This window comes from Aquarana catesbeiana, linkage group LG03 (genome assembly GCF_042186555.1).
Source record: "Aquarana catesbeiana isolate 2022-GZ linkage group LG03, ASM4218655v1, whole genome shotgun sequence".
In the NCBI taxonomy this organism is placed as follows: domain Eukaryota; kingdom Metazoa; phylum Chordata; class Amphibia; order Anura; family Ranidae; genus Aquarana; species Aquarana catesbeiana.
Window position 1 is genome coordinate 273121526 of NC_133326.1, and position 19129 is coordinate 273140654.

The following is a 19129-nucleotide window of genomic DNA, read 5'->3' on the forward strand; positions in this document are numbered from 1 at the left end:
CGATTCGATTTGATTCCGCAATGCATCACGATTACCGACGAGCTCCCACTTCCGCTTGGGCCACCTAGGCGGCCCTTCCACCCTGCAATCTTCTGGGACACATCACAGTTCCCAAAAGATTGCCCGGCTATGCAGGACAGCGCAGTGAGACATGCCCACCCGACTGTGAAGCTGCAAGCTGTCACAGCCGGATGCCCACAGTAGTATTGCCAGTGCTGTGGACAGGCGGGGGAAAGAAGGGAGGGTTTGGGTGGCCACGTCGCTGGATTGTGGGACAGGCGAGTGTCTTTGTATTAAAAGTCAGAAGATACATTTTTTTTGTAGCTGCTGACTTCTAATAAACAAAAAATTGACTGGAACTCTGCTTTGAATTAAAAATAACTTCACTCCCTAAAAAGTGCACTAATCCGGTGCACTACAGGGTACAGAGATTCTCACACACGGCTGCTTGGAGGTCAGAAAGGATAGAATCCACAGATGACAAACAGCCCTGTGAAGTTCCCTGTACTGTCTCTGTGCTGACCAGTGGCAGCTGGTGCTCAAAATTTTTTTGGGGGGCGCAAACAAACTGAAAAATACTGAACCTCCCCCATCAAATGCAGCCTCACTGTGCCCGTCAAACGCAGCCATCTGTGCCCGTCAAACGCAGCCATCTGTGCCCGTCAAACGCAGCCATCTGTGCCCATCAAACACAGCCATCTGTGCCCGTCAAACACAGCCACCTGTGCCCAAACGCAGCCACCTGTGCCCAAACGCAGCCACTTGTGCCCGTCAAACGCAGCCCCCTGTGCCCAAACGCAGCCCCCTGTGCCCAAACGCAGCCACTTGTGCCTGTCAAACGCAGCCCCCTGTGCCCGTCAAATGCAGCCCCCTGTGCCCGTCAAATGCAGCCCCCTGTGCCCGTCAAATGCAGCCACCTGTGCCCATCAAAAGCAGACACCTGTGCCTGTCAAACGCAGCCACCTGTGCCCGTCAAACGCAGCCACCTGTGCCCGTCAAACGCAGCCACCTGTGCCCAAACGCAGCCACCTGTGCCCAAACTCAGCCACCTGTGCCCATTAAATGCAGCCATCACTAACCCCCCCCACAATTACTTTCTTTTAATTAATGTTATATTACAATAGATGCTGTGCCCCCACTGTATGTGCTTTTAAAAAACAATGTCACCTCATACCGAATTTCGCCGTAGTAGTACGATCATGTGACTCCCGGCTCGTCCCGTCCCGCCCCTCTCCGTTCTCCTCTCTCCTCTCCCCTCTCACGTGTCTCCTGAGTCCTGACGTCAGCGGGGAATTCTCAGTCCCGCTCGCTGACTTTAGTTATCGTATCAGAAGAGAGGCAGGCAGGACTGAGAAATCCCCGCTGACGTCAGGACTCAGGAGACGGAAGAGGAGAGCGGAGAGCGGAGAGGGGCGGGACGGCCGGGAGTGACATGATCGTACTACTACGGCGAAATTCGGTATAAAGCGACATTGTTTTTTAAAAAGCACATACAGCGGGGGCACAGCATCTATTGTAATACAACATTAATTAAAATAAAGTCATTTTAAAAATACACTCGGAGCGCTTTCCCGGGAGGGGCGGGGCTAGTAATGACGTCAACGGACATCGATTTTCCGGTCCTTATGCATCGATGCCGCATCGGGGACACCCGAAACGCGATGCATCGATGCAACGATTAATTTCAGCACCCCTAATTCATACCAATGTGTATAATGTGAAAACAAAAAGTGATAAAAGGTACCCAATGAACCTATGCATATATAATGTGAAATATATAAGTGAATATGAATCAAAATAGATATATTTGTGAAGTATATCAGTTCAAGGAGTGCACTGGAGAGTGTGGTCAAACCCTGGTGTCTACTGGCCTGCACAGTCATGTTATGACACACTACACAACTGCAATAAGAGCAAAGCAGGTGTGAGACTATACAAATGGAAGTTGATCCATCCCTGACATTGGGTTCATTGGGTACCTTTTATCACTTTTTGTTTTCACATATACACATTGGTATGAATGCACGCTGCCTTATTGGGGAAAGCTTCTTCCCTTATAGGAAGTTATATTTATTTACATATTTATGTGTTTTATTTACCCTCACTTGACAGCCAGTAAGGTAGCGGCACTCACCCCAACTTGCTTGCTTTTTATCCTTTGTAAGTTCCTTCTGGGAACTGATTAGGGAAGGCTGCAACCTGATACTATCCTGAGCGCAGAGTATATCTCAATTCTATTTAATACATTTGCCTTCTCTTTGTCCCCAGTCACCTACGCTAGATTATTTTATAAAGGGCCTACATGCTCAGACCTGACCTTTTTTGGGGTTTGCCCTACTTACCGTATCTTTTGCAATCTGTTGTTCGTTTTGAATTTTTGCGTCCTTGATTTCCTTTTTACATATTCTGTTATAGTCTTTGTAACATTTAAACGATGATAGCGTTCCTTAATTTTTATATATTTTAAAAGCTCTTTTTATTATTATTTATAGCCATTTTAACTTTGGTCGTTAGCCTTTTCAACGTATTGCCCATGGAAATATATGTTTCAGTGAGTTTACATAAAGTCACTTTGAAGAATTCCCATTTCTTTTCTATGTCCATTAATGGCAATATTCCTTTCCAATCTAAGTCCTGGAGAGCAGCCCTCATCCTTGGAAAATTTGCTCTATTAAAGTTGTTTTTATCTTACCGTATGTGTTTGTTGCTTACAGATAACATTAAACGAAATCATGCTATGGCCACTGCTACCCAGATGTTCTTTTATATGAATATTGGTAATAAGCTCTGCATGGTTTGAGATTACCAGGTCCAGCAGAGCTTCATTCCTAGTTGGGGCCTAAATAAACTGCACCACAAAATTGTCTTGTAACAGGTTTATACATTTTTGCCCTTTAGGCTCGGTTCACACTGGGGCAACACGACTTCAGCGCGACTTTGCACGGCGACTTCGACGCGACTTCGACGCGACTTTAGCAAATTACAAGGCGACTTGAAGTCGCCTGCATGACAGGCGACTTGAAGTCGCCTGCATGACAGGCGACTTCGCCTGTGGCCAATCAGCTCTCTGGGAGGGAGGGGGGGAGGGAGGGGTTTTCCCTGCAAAGTCGCTTGACTTTACAGAGAGATCCGACTTGGAGGCGACTTCCATTGATTTCTATGGTACAGGTCGCCTACCAAGTCGGATCCAAGTAGTACAGGGAGTACGCTCTGAAGTCGGAGCGACTTCAGTAGTGTCATTTAAGACGCTCCCATTCACTCTCATGTGAATCTCTTTCTGGGGCGACTTGGGGCGACTTGAGGGGCGACAAGTCGGATCCCAAGTCGTCCCAGTGTGAACCGAGCCTAAACTGTCCCAGCAGTGCTATTACTCCAGTAAATTTCTGGGTAGTTAAAATCCCCTATTATTATCACTGTCCCAGCCCTTGCAGCCCTATCCATCTGTGCAAGGAGCCGGATCTCCACCTCCTCACTAACACTGGGAGGTCTATAACAAACTCCAATGACAACCTTTATAATGCGTACACCCATGTACAGTTCCACCCTAAAGAGGAATCTCTGTTTTGCGTTTAGCAGAAGAAGTAGGAGGACCCTCATGGCTCCATTTATTTTGAGTTTTGGGAGAATTTAGTGAAAGATCTGGTACTGTGGTTTATGATTTATGGCCTGACTGAGCCTTAACTCATGTCACAAACATACAAAGCACATGGCCATTTTGGGATTGGTACAGAAGAAAAGGGAAGGAAAAAAAGTGTATATTTTTAAGAGAACTTATCAGCATAGATTACATTCATAAAAAAAAAAAAAGTACAATTTTTTGGAAACAAATTACTACTGACAATGCAAAACATCATACATGCATCTGCGGTATGTGCAGATCAATAATGCAATTTTTTTGTGCAAGTATGGTAGCCTTAAAAGCAAAATTGCTAACAAAAGGAAATACATCTTGTATATTAAGGAAAAAAGGCTTCAAAACTACTTTGAGGGATTTTTATGACCACATTACATGAACCAAAGCCACAAGTAAAGTCAAATAGTTTAGTAGCCACACAAGAAATGTTTGCTGTGGTGAGTAAGGTCATAGTTCTTAGAAACTTACCTTTTTTTATGCCGGTAAACCTGTGTAGGTCTTTTACTACACGTCACTGATGATGACGGGGGGATTTTGTCAGAACTGGGAGGATGATCTATATAAAAATCCAACAACAAATGTGATCTAACTTGAGTGAGAGATTAAACAAGCTGCGATCTCCTCTTAAGTATTCAATAACTTATAGCGTTTACCTTTGGTGAAGAAAACAAAGAATTATATTCTAGAAAGATGAAGCACAGTTCTGCCTTCATGCAAGCCCTCTGTCTAGCTACGCTAATGATTATGGCATGTGGGGGCAGACTTCCAGTGAAGAACCGATGCAATTTAAATATAATTCTTAAAGACACTACAAATCTTATAAACAAGACAAACGACTTCATACAATCTTTTCCTGTAAGTGAACCCTGTAAACTCATACAGAAAGTTTCTATGGGCTTGAGATAGGCATGCATAATTGTTGCAGGTGGGAGTGAGATAAATATCTAATGCAATTAACTTATCTTTTTTTTGTTTTTGTTGTTTTTTTTTTTTTTTTAGCAGGACAAGAATAAATCTGTAAGATTATTAACTGAAGCACTGGAGAATGACTTTAAGGTAAGCAAATGGAATATAATATAAACAATTATTGATCATCATACACAACCCTATACTTGTAACCAATACTTTGCTATTTCTCCTGTATAGGAAAACTGCAGCACCAGAAATCAGTTACTCTCATTCTATGCTGAGGATGTCTTGTCTGCAGGCAAAATCTTAGCTGAGGCCAAGAAAAGCGGTATTGATCATGACTTTCTGAAAATTCAAGATCTGCTCCAGTTTTGTGTAAGTCAATTGAATCCAGTGTTTTCTTAACTTTTAAGGCTGAAAGCAAAAATTTGAGGAAGTATTTTGAAGCCATCTAATGTGTTATAACACATTTCTGTCTGTCACTTTCACTGTATGTAAGTACACTATAGTGTGATATGAAACAGAAACTATAGGGCATTGTGAGGTGTCAAACTACAGGTATTTCTGATTTATTGAGACTGTAGGTGAATTCAACAAATTACTAGAAAATGATCTTACTGGAGCACAATTTCAAAATGCTCCCATACAATGCAGTCAGATAATAATAATAATAATAATAATAATAATAATAAACAGAAACAATGTTATTATGGTTACTTAAATATCTTTTTAAAAAATATGGCTGGATTTACAAACAAAAAAACAAAACCTAAAAAAGAAAATTGGGGAAAGTTACATAGTTGCTCATAACAGGCACTCTGGTTCCTTGCTTGAGTTGATCACTAAAGCTTCGTACATACGATCAGAAAACCGTATGACAAATTCCGCTTTTGAACCGATTGTACCATAATCTGATTGTTAGTACACAGCTTTTTGAGAGCTGATCACGACAGTTCATCCGATATTATCTGTAGGGACAAACACATTTTTTTTTCTTGTACAATATGATTTTTGTTTAATCAAGACAGTACAGTATTTCCATTTTTTTTTATTCTGTCATACGAGAATTTTCATAACCTCCTCATTTTCAGACTAGCATGCAAAAAAAAAATAAATAAAAGGACAATCATTCGTCCGATAATCTCATCGTGTGTACCAGGCATTAAATCCTTTTGATTGTTATGGGCAATGCTCCACTTTTGTTACAATTTCGTTGCTGATTGTAAAGCAGCCCTGCACGCTACCTGTAGTCTAAGGCCCCTTTTACACGGAGCGCCTCCATGGAACGGATTCCGCTTGCTCAGTGGGGGATGGCTCCGATGACCCCCACTGAGCAGGCGGATGACAGGCCCATCTCTGCTCACTTTACAGAGCGGAACAGACCCAGTCCTGATCTCCCCTATGGGGAAATCAGATGGAAACGGACCGCCTGCCTGTTTTCATCTGATCCGATCTGATCCAATCTGCCGGACAGATGGAAAATAGGACCACCATCCATCTGGATTTTGAAGGCAGGATTGGATCGGATAGCTGTGAATGTCAGTGGACATGTCACCGCTGACATCTGCCGCTCCATAGGGGAGACTGGAGGGTCTGATGAGGTCTGCCTGCGAGGTGAACCTGAACGGAAAGCCCATGTGAAAGGGCCCTAAAATGTTTGCTAAGGTAGGATGCTAATGTGAGTATAAAATTAGATCTATGCTTTTTATAGAAAATGAATCACTACACTCCAGACTGCAGAAACTTTTTTTTATTTATTGAAAATTAGCAGGGGTCACCTCTGACATGTTTGATTTTGAAGAGTGCTTTTCATTGCAAAACATGTCAGAGGTGACCCCTATTACTATTTAAAGCGGAGTTCCACCCAAAAGTGGAACTTCCGATTTAAGCACTCCTCACCCCCTTACATGCCACATATGGCATGTAATTTTTTTTTGGGGGGAAGTGGGTGCCTAGTTTTGAGTGGGACCTCCTGTCCCACTTCCTGCTTCCGACTTCAGGCCACCTAGGCGACTCCTCCTCTCCCCCTAGGCGGCCCCGCCCTCTTGGCAATCTTTTGGGACATGTCACAGGTCCCAGAAGATTGCCTGTCCATTCGGAGAGAGCAGCACAACTCGCGCATGCGCAGTGCACGCCCGGCCATGAAGCGGCAAGCTGTCACGACCGGGTGCCCACAGTTTCTATGGTTGTGCCGCGGAGAGGAGGGGGAGAGGAGCGAGGCTCCGTGCGGACGCATCGCTGGACCGTGGGACAGGTGAGCGTCTGTTTATTAAAAGTCAGCAGCTACACTTTTTGTAGCTGCTGACTTTTAATAAACTAAAAAGCCTGGAACGATGCTTTAAGAGATAGGAACACTTGTTGCAGCCAAAAGAGCAGTGATTCATTTATTTTTCTGACTGATTCGCCAGAGTGCAACAAGCCAAAACCACTAACCTTCAGTGGTATACATAACTTTTTATGATGCTTTTTACGAATGAAGGGGCTTGCATAGGTATATAGTTACATAGTTAATCAGATTGAAAAACGACAAAAGTCTATCATAGTACACATTGTACAACATGAAAACATCAAAATTGGTGCACAAGAAGTGCTGTCTCATGAATTTTTAGGAATTTTACTCTGAGGGCTTGCATACTTTTTTGGTAAAAATGCGCTGGTAAAGAATTTGCATTGTTGTTGCAAGCATATTAGACTATATCAAATGTATTAGTTTCTGAGTTACACTTTTTTTTTTCTTTTCTGTATTTGTATAATACGATGTAAATTTTGTTACTTGGAATCTGTGTTATAAGAGCACATTGGTAGAAAGCAATAAAGATAATCTGAGGTAATGGAGGAGATTTACTAAAAGTGGTGCACTCAGAATCTGGTGCAGCTGTGTATGGTAGCCAATCAGCTTCTAAATTCAGCTGGTTTAATCAAGATTTGGCAATAAAACCTGGAAGCCGATTGGTTTCTATGCAAAGCTGCACCAGATTTGGCACTCTTCAGCTTTAGTAAATAACCCCCTATATATTGTATAATATATACTGATTTAATACCACTACTAGAAAACATAAAGGGGTTGATTTAATAAAGGCAAATATACTGTACACTTTGCTAGTGCAGTTTTTTGGATAGTAAATCTGGTGAAGCTCTGCTGATTTTCATCATAAATCATGTGCAAGCAAAAATGCTGTTTTTTTTTTTTTTCTTGCACCTGATTGGGCATTCTTCATAAAGTGAAGCTCCACCACTTCACTAAGCTTTGCAAAAAATAAGTGCAACGGCACTTGCAAAGCGCAGTCTATTTGCCTTTAATAAATAAACCCCAAAGTTTTTATGATGTATATATTTGTATCTTATGTGATGAAGACTAAATCATTCTAAAAAGGCAGTACTGGTAGCATGATTTATATAGTTTCAGTTTATTTTACTTGCAACCACCCACTTTTCCATGATACAGTCTACAGACATAACAGATGAAAGGGATTTCTTCTCCTGAAGTTATTTCTGTGGCCTGATTTAAGCATTAAATTAAATTAAACAGTCACCTGTGAAAAAAATACAACTCAGCAGCTACAAAAACTGTAGCTGCTGACTTTTAAAAAACAGCCAATCACCTGTCCCACGATCCAGCGGTGTGCTCACCCCAGTCGGTCTCACCCACTGTCTTCTTTCCCCGGCGCTGGCATCTTCACTATGGGCACCCGGCTTTGACAGCTTGTGGCTTGCGCATCGTGAATGGCGGATGCAGTCTTCTGGGTCCTGTCAGTGTCCCAGTAGACTGCAGGGGGGAGGGAGGAAGGAGAACTTCCATTTCTGAGCACTGCGGCACTCCGAACAGAAGTGGGAAGCGGGTACCTGTCAAAATCAGGTACCTGCTCCCCCCGCTCCTCAAAAGTCACAATTGTTCAAGGTGAGCGGGCAACGAGTCCTTAAAACAGGACTTCCCCTTTAAGTGGAGCTCCGCTTTAAGTAATATTTTCAAGTTGAAAGTGATTTGTTTCTTTATGTACATAATTTAGAAAATTACTCATTGCTGCTCAGAATGTCAGATAAATTGTAAAATAGTGCATTCTTTCCATGCAAAAAACTTTAATGAAAACATTCATATGGAAATGTAGAGACTGTTATAGTTGTCTGGCTGTCATGCTGATCCAGTACCTTCAGTACTTTCTGAAACATGGACCTAGAACAAGTATGCAGATCAAGAGTCCTGACTACACACTTACTTATATGCATGCTTGTTCCAGGTCTGTGCCTCAGAAAACAAGATACAGCCAGGCAAATAATATTCTTTGAAGAAAGTCAGGAATGGCAGCCCTTGTGTTACTCTTAGTACGTTTCCCTCAAATCAACTGGTTATTAGGAAGTATTAAAATAGCATTCACTATTATTTACATGTGTGGTAAATCACTTTTTTTTTTGTGCATTTCCTCTCACTTGCTGTTTTAGCTATGGGATAGGAAGTGAATCTCCCTAATATGACAAAAAAAATTCCTTTAGTTCAAATATATTTTTTTATTTAGGAAAATAATATTTAAATTGATAAAGTAAACTACTTAAGTTATTGAAATTCTCTCTCAAAAGACTATTGAGTGTGGATAATTTTAATCAATATTAGTAAGCAGAGAAAGCCACTGCTCTGATACACATCGCTGGATCGAGACTGGGCTCAGGTAAGTACAGAGGGGGGGGGGGGGCTTGGGGGAGAGCTGCACCCAAAAGGTTTTTTACCTTAATGAATTAAGGTAAAAAACCTTCTGCCTTTAGAACCACTTTAAAAAAGGAGCAGAGATTTTTATTATTTATTATTATTATTATTATTATTATTATTTATTTCAGGTACTTATATAGCACCGTCAATTTACGCAGCGCTTTACATATACATTTTACATTCACATCAGTCCCTGCTCTCAAGGAGCTTACAAGCTAAGATCCCTACCACACATTCATACATACTAGGGCCAACTTAGACAGGATCCAATTAAGCTACCAGTTGGTGTGTGGGAGGAAACCGGAATACCCGGAGGAAACCCACGCAGGCACAGGGAGAACATGCAAACTCCAGCCATATGGTGTAATGGTGGGGATTTTTGCTGCCTGGTGAAAGTGTTAACCACTACACCACTGTGCTTTACTTTGTAAAGTGAGTTTTTGGTAATAAGGTGAAGCTGCGCAAATGAGCAAAAAAAAAAATCGGGTTTGTATTTTTATTTCCCTTGGACTTTAGGTATTCATTAAGAAAAAAAGGTTTTACATAGTTCAGTTAAGATTGATAGACATTCATTTCTCCTTTAGTAAATCAACCCCAATGTTATTACAGTCATTGTTTTCATTGGCTTTAAGGTTTCTTATGACTGTTGAGCTGGTTGATTTACATAATGAATAAATAATGCACTCACGATTACTTGGTAGATCAGTTAGATTGACCTTTTAAAACCTACTATGGCAAAGTTATTGAAATTGTGATATTCAAGTGTATTAATACTGTACATTAAACTTGATGAATAAAATGTTGATCTGTATTTTGAAAAGACAATTTTTAATACATGATTTTGACCCTCACACTTCGAGACTTCTCTCCTTTCTTATGTTCATTTGTTTACTTTCAAAAATACCTGACATTATACTGTATTCTGTTTTTACAAAAATAGAAATATAACAAAATCTAGGAATGCATACAGTACTTAAACAGACTGTTTTATTTCCTACAGACACCCGGTAAATGTGAAGCGACAGAAGTAACACGGAATATGAAAGAGCTTAGGGAAAAATTTGATGGGGTAAGTGATGGGAAGAATTCCTTACTGGGGTTTATTTGAAAAAAGTAAACCTTATAATAATTATGTACAATCATAATAATAATATTAATAATAATGACGTTTATATCTACACTATTTTAATTACTACATACTGTTAGAAATTACTGTAAATTTATTATTTAAGCCTGACCACCATGGAATGGTGGTCAGGATGAAATAAAGACATCATTACTAATGCTAAGCATCTGGACCCAGCTGATAAATACTAATTTAATAAATGAATAAACAAAAAAGTTTGGTTATATTAGGTGTGGGAACAGATTTCAGTGATTAGCAGTAAGCCCATTATATATTTTGGCAATAATTGTATTTGCATATATTGTTTCACTTTTTACAATATTAGCGCGGTGGTATTTGCACATACTAATTTAATTATGGTGCCATTTTTGTTGCTCTAAATAGAGTATTTCTGAGCAGTGATATAAGATGGTGTATCTTTAAATATCATCACTTGAACTGTAGCAAACAATATCACTCAGTATTAGGATTTGGTGCACCCTCCTCTGAAGTGAAGGGGTTAAACACTAGGGGCGATCAAGGGGTTAAGTGTGTCCTAGGGAGTGATTCCAACTGTGGGGGGGTGGGCTCACTACAACATGACAGAGATCACTGCTCCCGATGACAGGGAGCAGTAGATCTCTGTCATGTTGCTAGGCAGAAAAGGGAAATGTCTTGTTTACATAGGCATCTCCCCGTTCTGTCGCTCCGTGACACGATTGCTGGACACCAGCAGACATCGAGTCCGCGGGACCCGCGGGCACGGTCACGCAGTATGCGGCGGACATGTGCGCCCACTAGCCCACAAATTAAAGGGGACGTACTTGTACGCCCATTTGCCCACCGCTGCCATTGTGCTGACATATATCGGCGTGCGACGGTCACAAAGTGGTGACTCCACTTTTGTTTATAAATGGCATATTTAATTACACAAGCCTCATACAGTGTAATATTATCTTTATATTTCAATCTCCAGTCAGCTATAAATTTCACATAGTCACCTTGACAATCAAGATGAGAACCGGGGTGTTCTGTACACTAGATATGTACAGAATGTTAATGGTAAGTAATTTCCGGCTCAAGTGACTGACTCACTGCTTTTCTTAGCAGCACACCCCTTCTAATCACGGAAGCATTAGGAATTTACTGCAGGGAACGGGAATAGTTAGAATCCATGTGTCATCTAAACAGAAACAGCAACAAATAGGGCTTCAACGTTTAAAATCCTTGCAATGCCTGTAACTACCAGGAGAAAATATTTTTTTCTCTCAACAAAAGTAGGGTTATACCTTAAAGTGATTGTAAAGTCTCGTTTTTTTTTCAATAAAAATAACAAACATGTCATACTTACCTGCACTGTTGCAGTGGATTTGCACAGAGCAGCCTGGATCCTCCTCTTCTCAGGGTCCCTCTTCGGTGCTCCTGGCCCCTCCTTCCTGTCGAGTGCCCCCATAGCAAGCAGCTTGCTGTGGGAGCACCCGAGCTGAGTCACAGCTTCCTGTGTCTATTTAGACATAGCTGTGGCCCGGACCTGCCCCCTTTCTCCTGATTGGCTGACTGACTTTGATTGACAGCAGAGGGAGCCAATGGCAGGGCTGCTGTGTCTCAGCTAATCAGGAGGGAGACTCTCGGATGGCCGAGACACTGTGGACATCGCTGGACAGAGAGGGGGCTCAGGTAAGTATTAGGGGGGGCAGATGGGGGCTGTTGCACACAGAAGGATTTTTATCTTAATGCATAAACTGCATTAAGATAAAAAAAACTTCTGACTTTACAACTCCTTTAAGTCTTTTGCCAGGGAACATGTCCACCTAATACACCCATGAAATGCAAGGGAATTAACAAAAACTGGAACACATAACTGAATGTTGCAAACAAACATTAAAAGTGTTACTAAACCCATGACCCTGCATTCACTATATATGGTCCCCCACAGTACACAGAACATTGAAATGCAATAATTTTAGTAAATATAAACTGTTAAATACTTTTTCTCATCAGCAGTATATAGCAGTCTTCTGACTTCTATCAGTGCTTGGTTAAAGCTTGTAGGAGGAGTTTTCATACTGTACTGTCTGACCTAACAGGATGCAGGACCCCTGACCCTCTGGACAGTGCTGATTGGCCCTGTGCTGATCACATACACTCTCCCAAGGAAAAAAAAAAAAAAACTCCTCTCTAGCAATACACACCAAACTGAGCATGTGCCTGACTCCAGTAATGCCCCATACACACAGTCGGACTTTGTTCGGACATTCCGACAACAAAATCCTAGGATTTTTTCCGACAGATGTTGGCTCAAACTTGTCTTGCATACACACGGTCACACAAAGTTGTCGGAAAATCCGATCGTTCTGAACGTGGTGACGTAAAACACGTACGTCGGGGCTATAAACGGGGCAGTGGCCAATAGATTTCATCTCTTTATTTATTCTGAGCATGTGTGGCACTTTGTCCGTCGGATTTGTGTACACACGATCGGAATTTCCGACAACGGATTTTGTTGTCGGAAAATTTTATCTCCTGTTCTCCAACTTTGTGTGTCGGAAAATCCGATGGAAAATGTCCGATGGAGCCCACACACGGTCGGAATTTCCAACAACACGCTCCGATCGGACATTTTCCATCGGAAAATCCGACCGTGTGTACAGGGCATTACTCTGTCTTATCTGGACATGTTTTGAAGAGATAAGAAAAAGATAAAAAGACCAGTATTTTTTCTTAGAAAAGGTGGCAACCATAATTGCATAGTATTTGTAAAGTAATTCTGTAATTGGTGAAGGTGTTATGTCCTTTACTGCAGTACAGTAAGATTTCTGTTCACAGCTCTGTGTGCATGTTGTTGCACTTGTTAACACATGCAACAGTGCTGTAAGGCAGCCCAGAAACTTTAATGCAAGAATAAAAATACCTGCACTTCTTTTGGCCAAGGCATCTCGCTGCAATACATGTACAATTCTATACATGCATTGTGGTTGTAAAAGTGCATGTAAGTTAGTGGACACTGTATACAGTATGTAGCTATTTAGTGTAATTCAGATGAATGTCATTGTAACAACAGACTTATACAGCATGTTTTGGTACATTGCACTAATAGACTTTAGAATGCAGTTTTTATGAATATTACCATGCGCGAAAATGTGTAAATCTAGTCAAAACATTCATTGGTTGTTTATTGACTTTACTTGCCCTTCCTCAATGTAGTTGTTAAACAGACCAAAGTTATGACATACTTTATAAATCAATCGACAAGGTTTATTGGAGAAAAATGAAGTATCAATGTTTTTTTTATTGTATTCACAGAACAAGGTTGCAAAGGGGATGAAGAGACTAAATAAAGCTGTAAGTGAATTTAGGAGTCTTCTTTTCTGGATCCATAATTTTGCCATTCATGAGCTAAAGAAAACAAAAGGAAGAAAATAATTTATATGAAGCACATTATGATTTGAAAGCATGAATGGATATACTTGAAGCAATTCTATAATGTGAACACATTTATATTTAAGTAAATGCAGGAGATATAACTATAGTTATTGTATTTATTATTGTTATTACTATTAATTATTATTATTTATATTCATATCTCATGGAAGCTGATTTGTATAACTTTTGAATGGTTATTTATATAAACTTCTTAGAACAAATACAGTATATATCAAAACCATGCTCATTATGACAACACTTTGACAACTTCAAAGCCTTTTTTTGTTTTTGTTTTGAATAGAGCAGGGAAGGGTTAAAATCTACGGTCTATACTATTTTTATCTCTGTCTGTGACTCAAATGGGAAGATTTACTCTCACTGGGGTATAAGAACCAAAACCAAAAAAAAATCAAAGGTTTGAAGGCATACACAGGCTTCCAGCCTAAAAACTTGAGGTTCTAACGATTCAGTACTATACTAACACTGTATGTGTTTTTGTCACTGTCTTGGTTTCTTTTGGAGATATTTCCCATTTTTTGTTGCCACTTACTGTCACTGAGAGAGGAAGTGATTGAAAATCTCCCCCAAAAGGAACACAGACCAGAAAGAGACGCTAACCCTTACTCATTTTATGCAAAGCAGAAAAAGACTTTTGGTTGCCATTGTGCTTTGAGTAGTAATTTACAGCTTTCAGACAGAAAAGAAAAATATTATATTGCACTTGCAAAGGTATGAATTTAATATCCATTTGGACGATGACTACTTTTTAAATAGCTTTTTTGTATTTATTCATGTGATAAAACTCTAAATGATTAATATAGCTTTTTAAAAGTTATTGGGGAAATTATAGCAAACTTAGTGTTATTGTTTAATGACCTATCTGTATTTTTGATGAAATGGAACATTATAGCATGTTTTCTAATAGATGTTACCATTCCAGACTATTTACAAAAATACATATGCATATTTTTCAGGTGATATAAATAATATGTTTTAATTGTAATAGTTAAACTATCCTTATTTATTCTTAATTATTACATTATAAAATTATATGCATAATTTATTAATTGTATTGTCTGTACACATGAATTACTTGAATAAATTATATTATCATTTACATTTTTTGTAGCTTGCATATGTTTAACCACCTCAATACAGAGCACTTTTATCCCCTTCCTGCCAAGATCAATTTTCATCTTTCAGTGCTCTCACACTTTGAATGAATTACAATTACTCAGTAATGCTACATTGTACCCAAGTGAACATTGTATTATTTTTTTCTCACACAAATACAGCTTTCTTTTGGTGGTATTTATTCATCATGGGGTATTTTTTTTTTGGTGATATAAGTGAAAAAAGAGCAAAAATTTGGAAAACAAAAACATTTTCTACTCTGTTTAAAAAAAAAAAACAAATCAAATCAAATTTCGTCATAAATTTAGGCCAGAATGTATTTTGCTACATGTCTTTGGAAAAAAAATCCTGATAATGGTATGATAATTGGTTTGTGTGAAAGTTAGTGTCTACAAGCTATGCTACATACTATTAAAAATTGATCAATCCCGATGTACTGACCGCCTCATTTCTTGAGGTCCTAAAATGTCAGGACATTGTTGATCACTGTTACAGATGTTTTACACTATGTGGGGACACTGTGACAGGACACTGTTTGGGAGACTGTGACAGGACACCTTATGGGTGATCAGTGTGTGTAAAGCAGTAAAAGTGCTATAAGCTTACTGATCCCTGGCTGGCAACACAGATTGGCTCTCCTTCTCCTCACTGGCGGGCTTTGTATAATGAAAAGCAGAGCCAATCCACTGACAGGCGGCTCTGTTTACATTGGCTGTGATTGGACACAGCAATCATGTGATCACAAGGGCCAATCACAGGGCCATTCTGCCGAGAGGAGATGCGCTGTGTCCAGGGGACAGAAGTACATCAGGATCATGCAGCTGCGCGGCAACATGGACATGCGCCCGTGCGTGTGCCCTTGTTCTGAGCAACGTATGGGTACGTCGACTCAGAACGACAAAGCTCCCACCCCACCATTTAATTGGAGTGACCGGGTGGGAAGCGGTTAAAACATTACAACAATTTTTAGTACACCATTTTCGTTTGGCACTTTTTATTGTTTAAATATTTGTTACATGTTCTCATTCACATGGCATTACTGAGAATATTAAACTGTTGCATTTACTTGCTCTTTTCTGAAAACTCCAAAACCTGAAGTTTTCCTCTGCTATGCAGAGAGGGCAGGGGAGTTGGAGTTTACCATAATTAACCCTGTCTGTAATGTGCAGGCTGATCTCATTTTCAGTTGTAGACTAGCTTTGAAAAGTATTCTAAAAAGTGTTAAAAATCTAAAGGTTGGGCGTCTATTGTATGTTAATAAGGGGGAACTAGTCATGTGTACCTCTTTGTCAGTGGGGACAGACTGATTTCCTTCTCATTTCAAATTGTTCAGAGTAGCTTGCAGTTTGCCAAAGGGCTGCTCTAGACAAACACAAAGAAAAATAAAAAATATTTTTTACATTATTTTTATATATGCTGAATGCACAAACATAAAGTAGGGTTTACTCAAATTTGACTGCGTAAGTACAAATACTCTTTAAATTATGTTAGAGCCCTTTCACACTGGGGAGGTGCGGGCTTAGTGGTATAGCGCAGCTAATTTTAGCAGCGTTTTACCGCTGTTATAGCATACCGCTGTTAAAAGCGCTAGCGGCCGAGGAAAGGGTTAATAGGGCCCGTGTTGTGGTGCTGCTTCGGCAGCACTGCCCATTCATTTCAATGGGCAGGGGTGGTGGAGGAGCATATACACTGCTCCCGCACCGCCCCAAAGTTGATGGTTGAAGGACTTTTTTTCCCGTCCTGCAAGTGCACCTCCCCAGTGTGAAAGCACTCGGCTTTCACACTGGGGTGGCTTGAGAGGCACTTTTCAGGCGCTTTACAGGTGCTATTTTTAGTGCTAAAACGCCTGAAAAGCGCCCCAGTGTGAAAGGGGTCTTATTGCAGCGCTATCCCAAAGGAGCCGCTGAGTACATGTCCAAGGTTCTTTTCCCAGTAATTGTTCTTCAGCCAGGTACACAATTCTGATCACTCTTCAGACTCAATAACCAGTCTAGGTATATGCTTTTTTGATGCTTTAATGAAAACTTGAACTTGGATAGCTGGTGGATGATTGTAGGATATCCCAGCAACCTTTAGTAGCAAGAACTAAAAGCTAAGTAAATGGCGGACTGAGTTTTGTAGTAACAACCTAAGGAGATTCGGATCACATTCAAGACCCTCTGCCTCACCCACAAATGCATACAAGAAAATGCTCCTCAATACCTTTGAGAGAAAATAAAACACTACACACCCAATCGCAACCTTCGATCATCTAACCAAAACCTCCTCCTCATTCCCAAATACCGCTACAAAGCAAAGGAAGAATGAAGATTCGCAGTCCAAGGACCTCGGCTATGGAACACTCTTCCGACCCACATTCGCTGGAAGAAAACCATCTGGCCTTCAGGAAAAAACTCAAGACCTTCCTCTTCTAGAAGCTGACAACACTAAACGCATTTAGCGCCTTGAGGCGATTCAGTTTGCATTTGCAGCGCTTTACAAATCATTCATTCATTCATTCATTCATTCAGAGATCCGGGCAAAGTCTGTTTAATAAGAATTAAATATACTGAGCTCTTCAAGATACCAGACACACTGTGCCCTTTCAACACACTGACTCTAGCACAAGAAGGGTGGCAGCAGCATTAAGTCTCTAGAATCTCTCACACCAGTCTGTACTCATTAATGTCCTTGGATAATTGGTTGCCTTTATCCAATATCTTCCAAACACTTTCTCCCAGTGATACCAGAATAAAGTCTCAGATGAAATGCCCCTTAGTCAGCTTCAGCAAACTCTCAGCAAAGCAGTCAAACCAAGTTATAAAACGCTGTGCTACCAAAATAATAAATATATAATTAATAAAGTGATATTGTGCTCTCTCGTGACATATATAAAACGTCCACAGAATTATATGTTAATGTGCACAAGACTTCACTAAATAAATTAATAAGAGTGTTCCAATACGCCTATGTAAAATATATATAAATATTCCAAAATACTTATGCAATATTTAAACAAATAATAAATATTTCAAAACAACAAATCCATGCGATTCATTGTTACATCCATGCGATTCAGTGTTACATCCATGCAATTCAGTGCTGTATCTCTGTAATTCAGTGCTACTGCAATGTTCAAACAATATTAGATAAAAGATTCCAAAGAAAAAATCATCCATGCGATTCGGTGCTGCATCCATGTAATTCAGTGTTGCATCTGTGCAATTCGGTGCTGTGTAGCTTAGTGCTATAATCAAATTAATAGTCCATAAACTTTCCAAAATCCATCCATGCATTTCAGTGAACACAACCTAAAGTGGTGTGCGCTCATATAAGTGCTCCCCCCAGTTGATAGCCCCTCATCTTAGGGCGTGTGACCTTGCCATTAAGCTTGGTCAAAATACGCCTGAAAACCTCTATGGGTTCGGTATCATATGCAGGATCCCGGACAGGTTACACATGTGCCTCTGTTCCTCACAACAGTCCAGTTTATACCTCGGTATATCAATATAAAGATAACTTCATGGTGCAGTATGTATTACCTTTATTTAAAATCACAATAAAAACCCCACAATGGGTACTCACATTGTCAAGGCGCTTACAGTGCGTCACTCTACAATAGCGGTAGCGAACGGGTGACAGCGCCCGGTAATGGGGTGGCGTGCTAATCGTTCCCAACAGATGATGTGTGTAGTGTTCCATCCTGTCCCCTTCCCCAAGGATTTTGGAATATTTTGGAATATTTATATATATTTTACATAGGCGTATTGGAACACTCCTATTAATTTATTTAGTGAAGTCTTGTGCACATTAACGTATAATTCTGTGGACGTTTTATATATGTCACGAGAGAGCACAATATCACTTTATTAATTATAAATTTATTATTTTGGTAGTGCAGCGTTTTATAACTTGGTTTGATTATTTTGCGTAACGTTAGCAGCTGATCATTTGTAAGATACATTATTTTGGAGACCTGTTTTGGTCAACCACCTGGAGGCTCACAGGAATATTAATTAACATCTCAGCAAAGCAGGCCTTCAGCAAGCCCCACTAAGGCCTTGATGTACCGCAGACACATTGCAGAATTGCCTAGGTGGTAAACAGCCCCCCTTGGCTGTGATCTCCTCCTCAGGGAAAAAAACCTCTGCTCTAAGTCTCAGAACATTTATACACTCTCCCAGCCACTATCTGCGTAACTCTCCCCAGGGATTGGCCAGGACTGTATAAATGTTCAGCTGTTGAT

At 40.2% G+C, this 19129-nt stretch overlaps 1 protein-coding gene across 1 annotated transcript; it reads left to right on the forward strand.

The window, feature by feature from the left end:
• Window positions 1-4226: 4226 nt before the first annotated feature.
• IL26 (interleukin 26) lies at window positions 4227-14743 on the forward strand. Its single transcript, XM_073624029.1, has 5 exons — window positions 4227-4489; window positions 4634-4690; window positions 4781-4918; window positions 10243-10311; window positions 13651-14743. Exons 1-5 carry the CDS (start codon window positions 4325-4327, stop codon window positions 13768-13770), a joined length of 549 nt encoding a protein of 182 aa, XP_073480130.1. The 5' UTR covers window positions 4227-4324; the 3' UTR covers window positions 13771-14743.
• Window positions 14744-19129: the final 4386 nt, after the last annotated feature.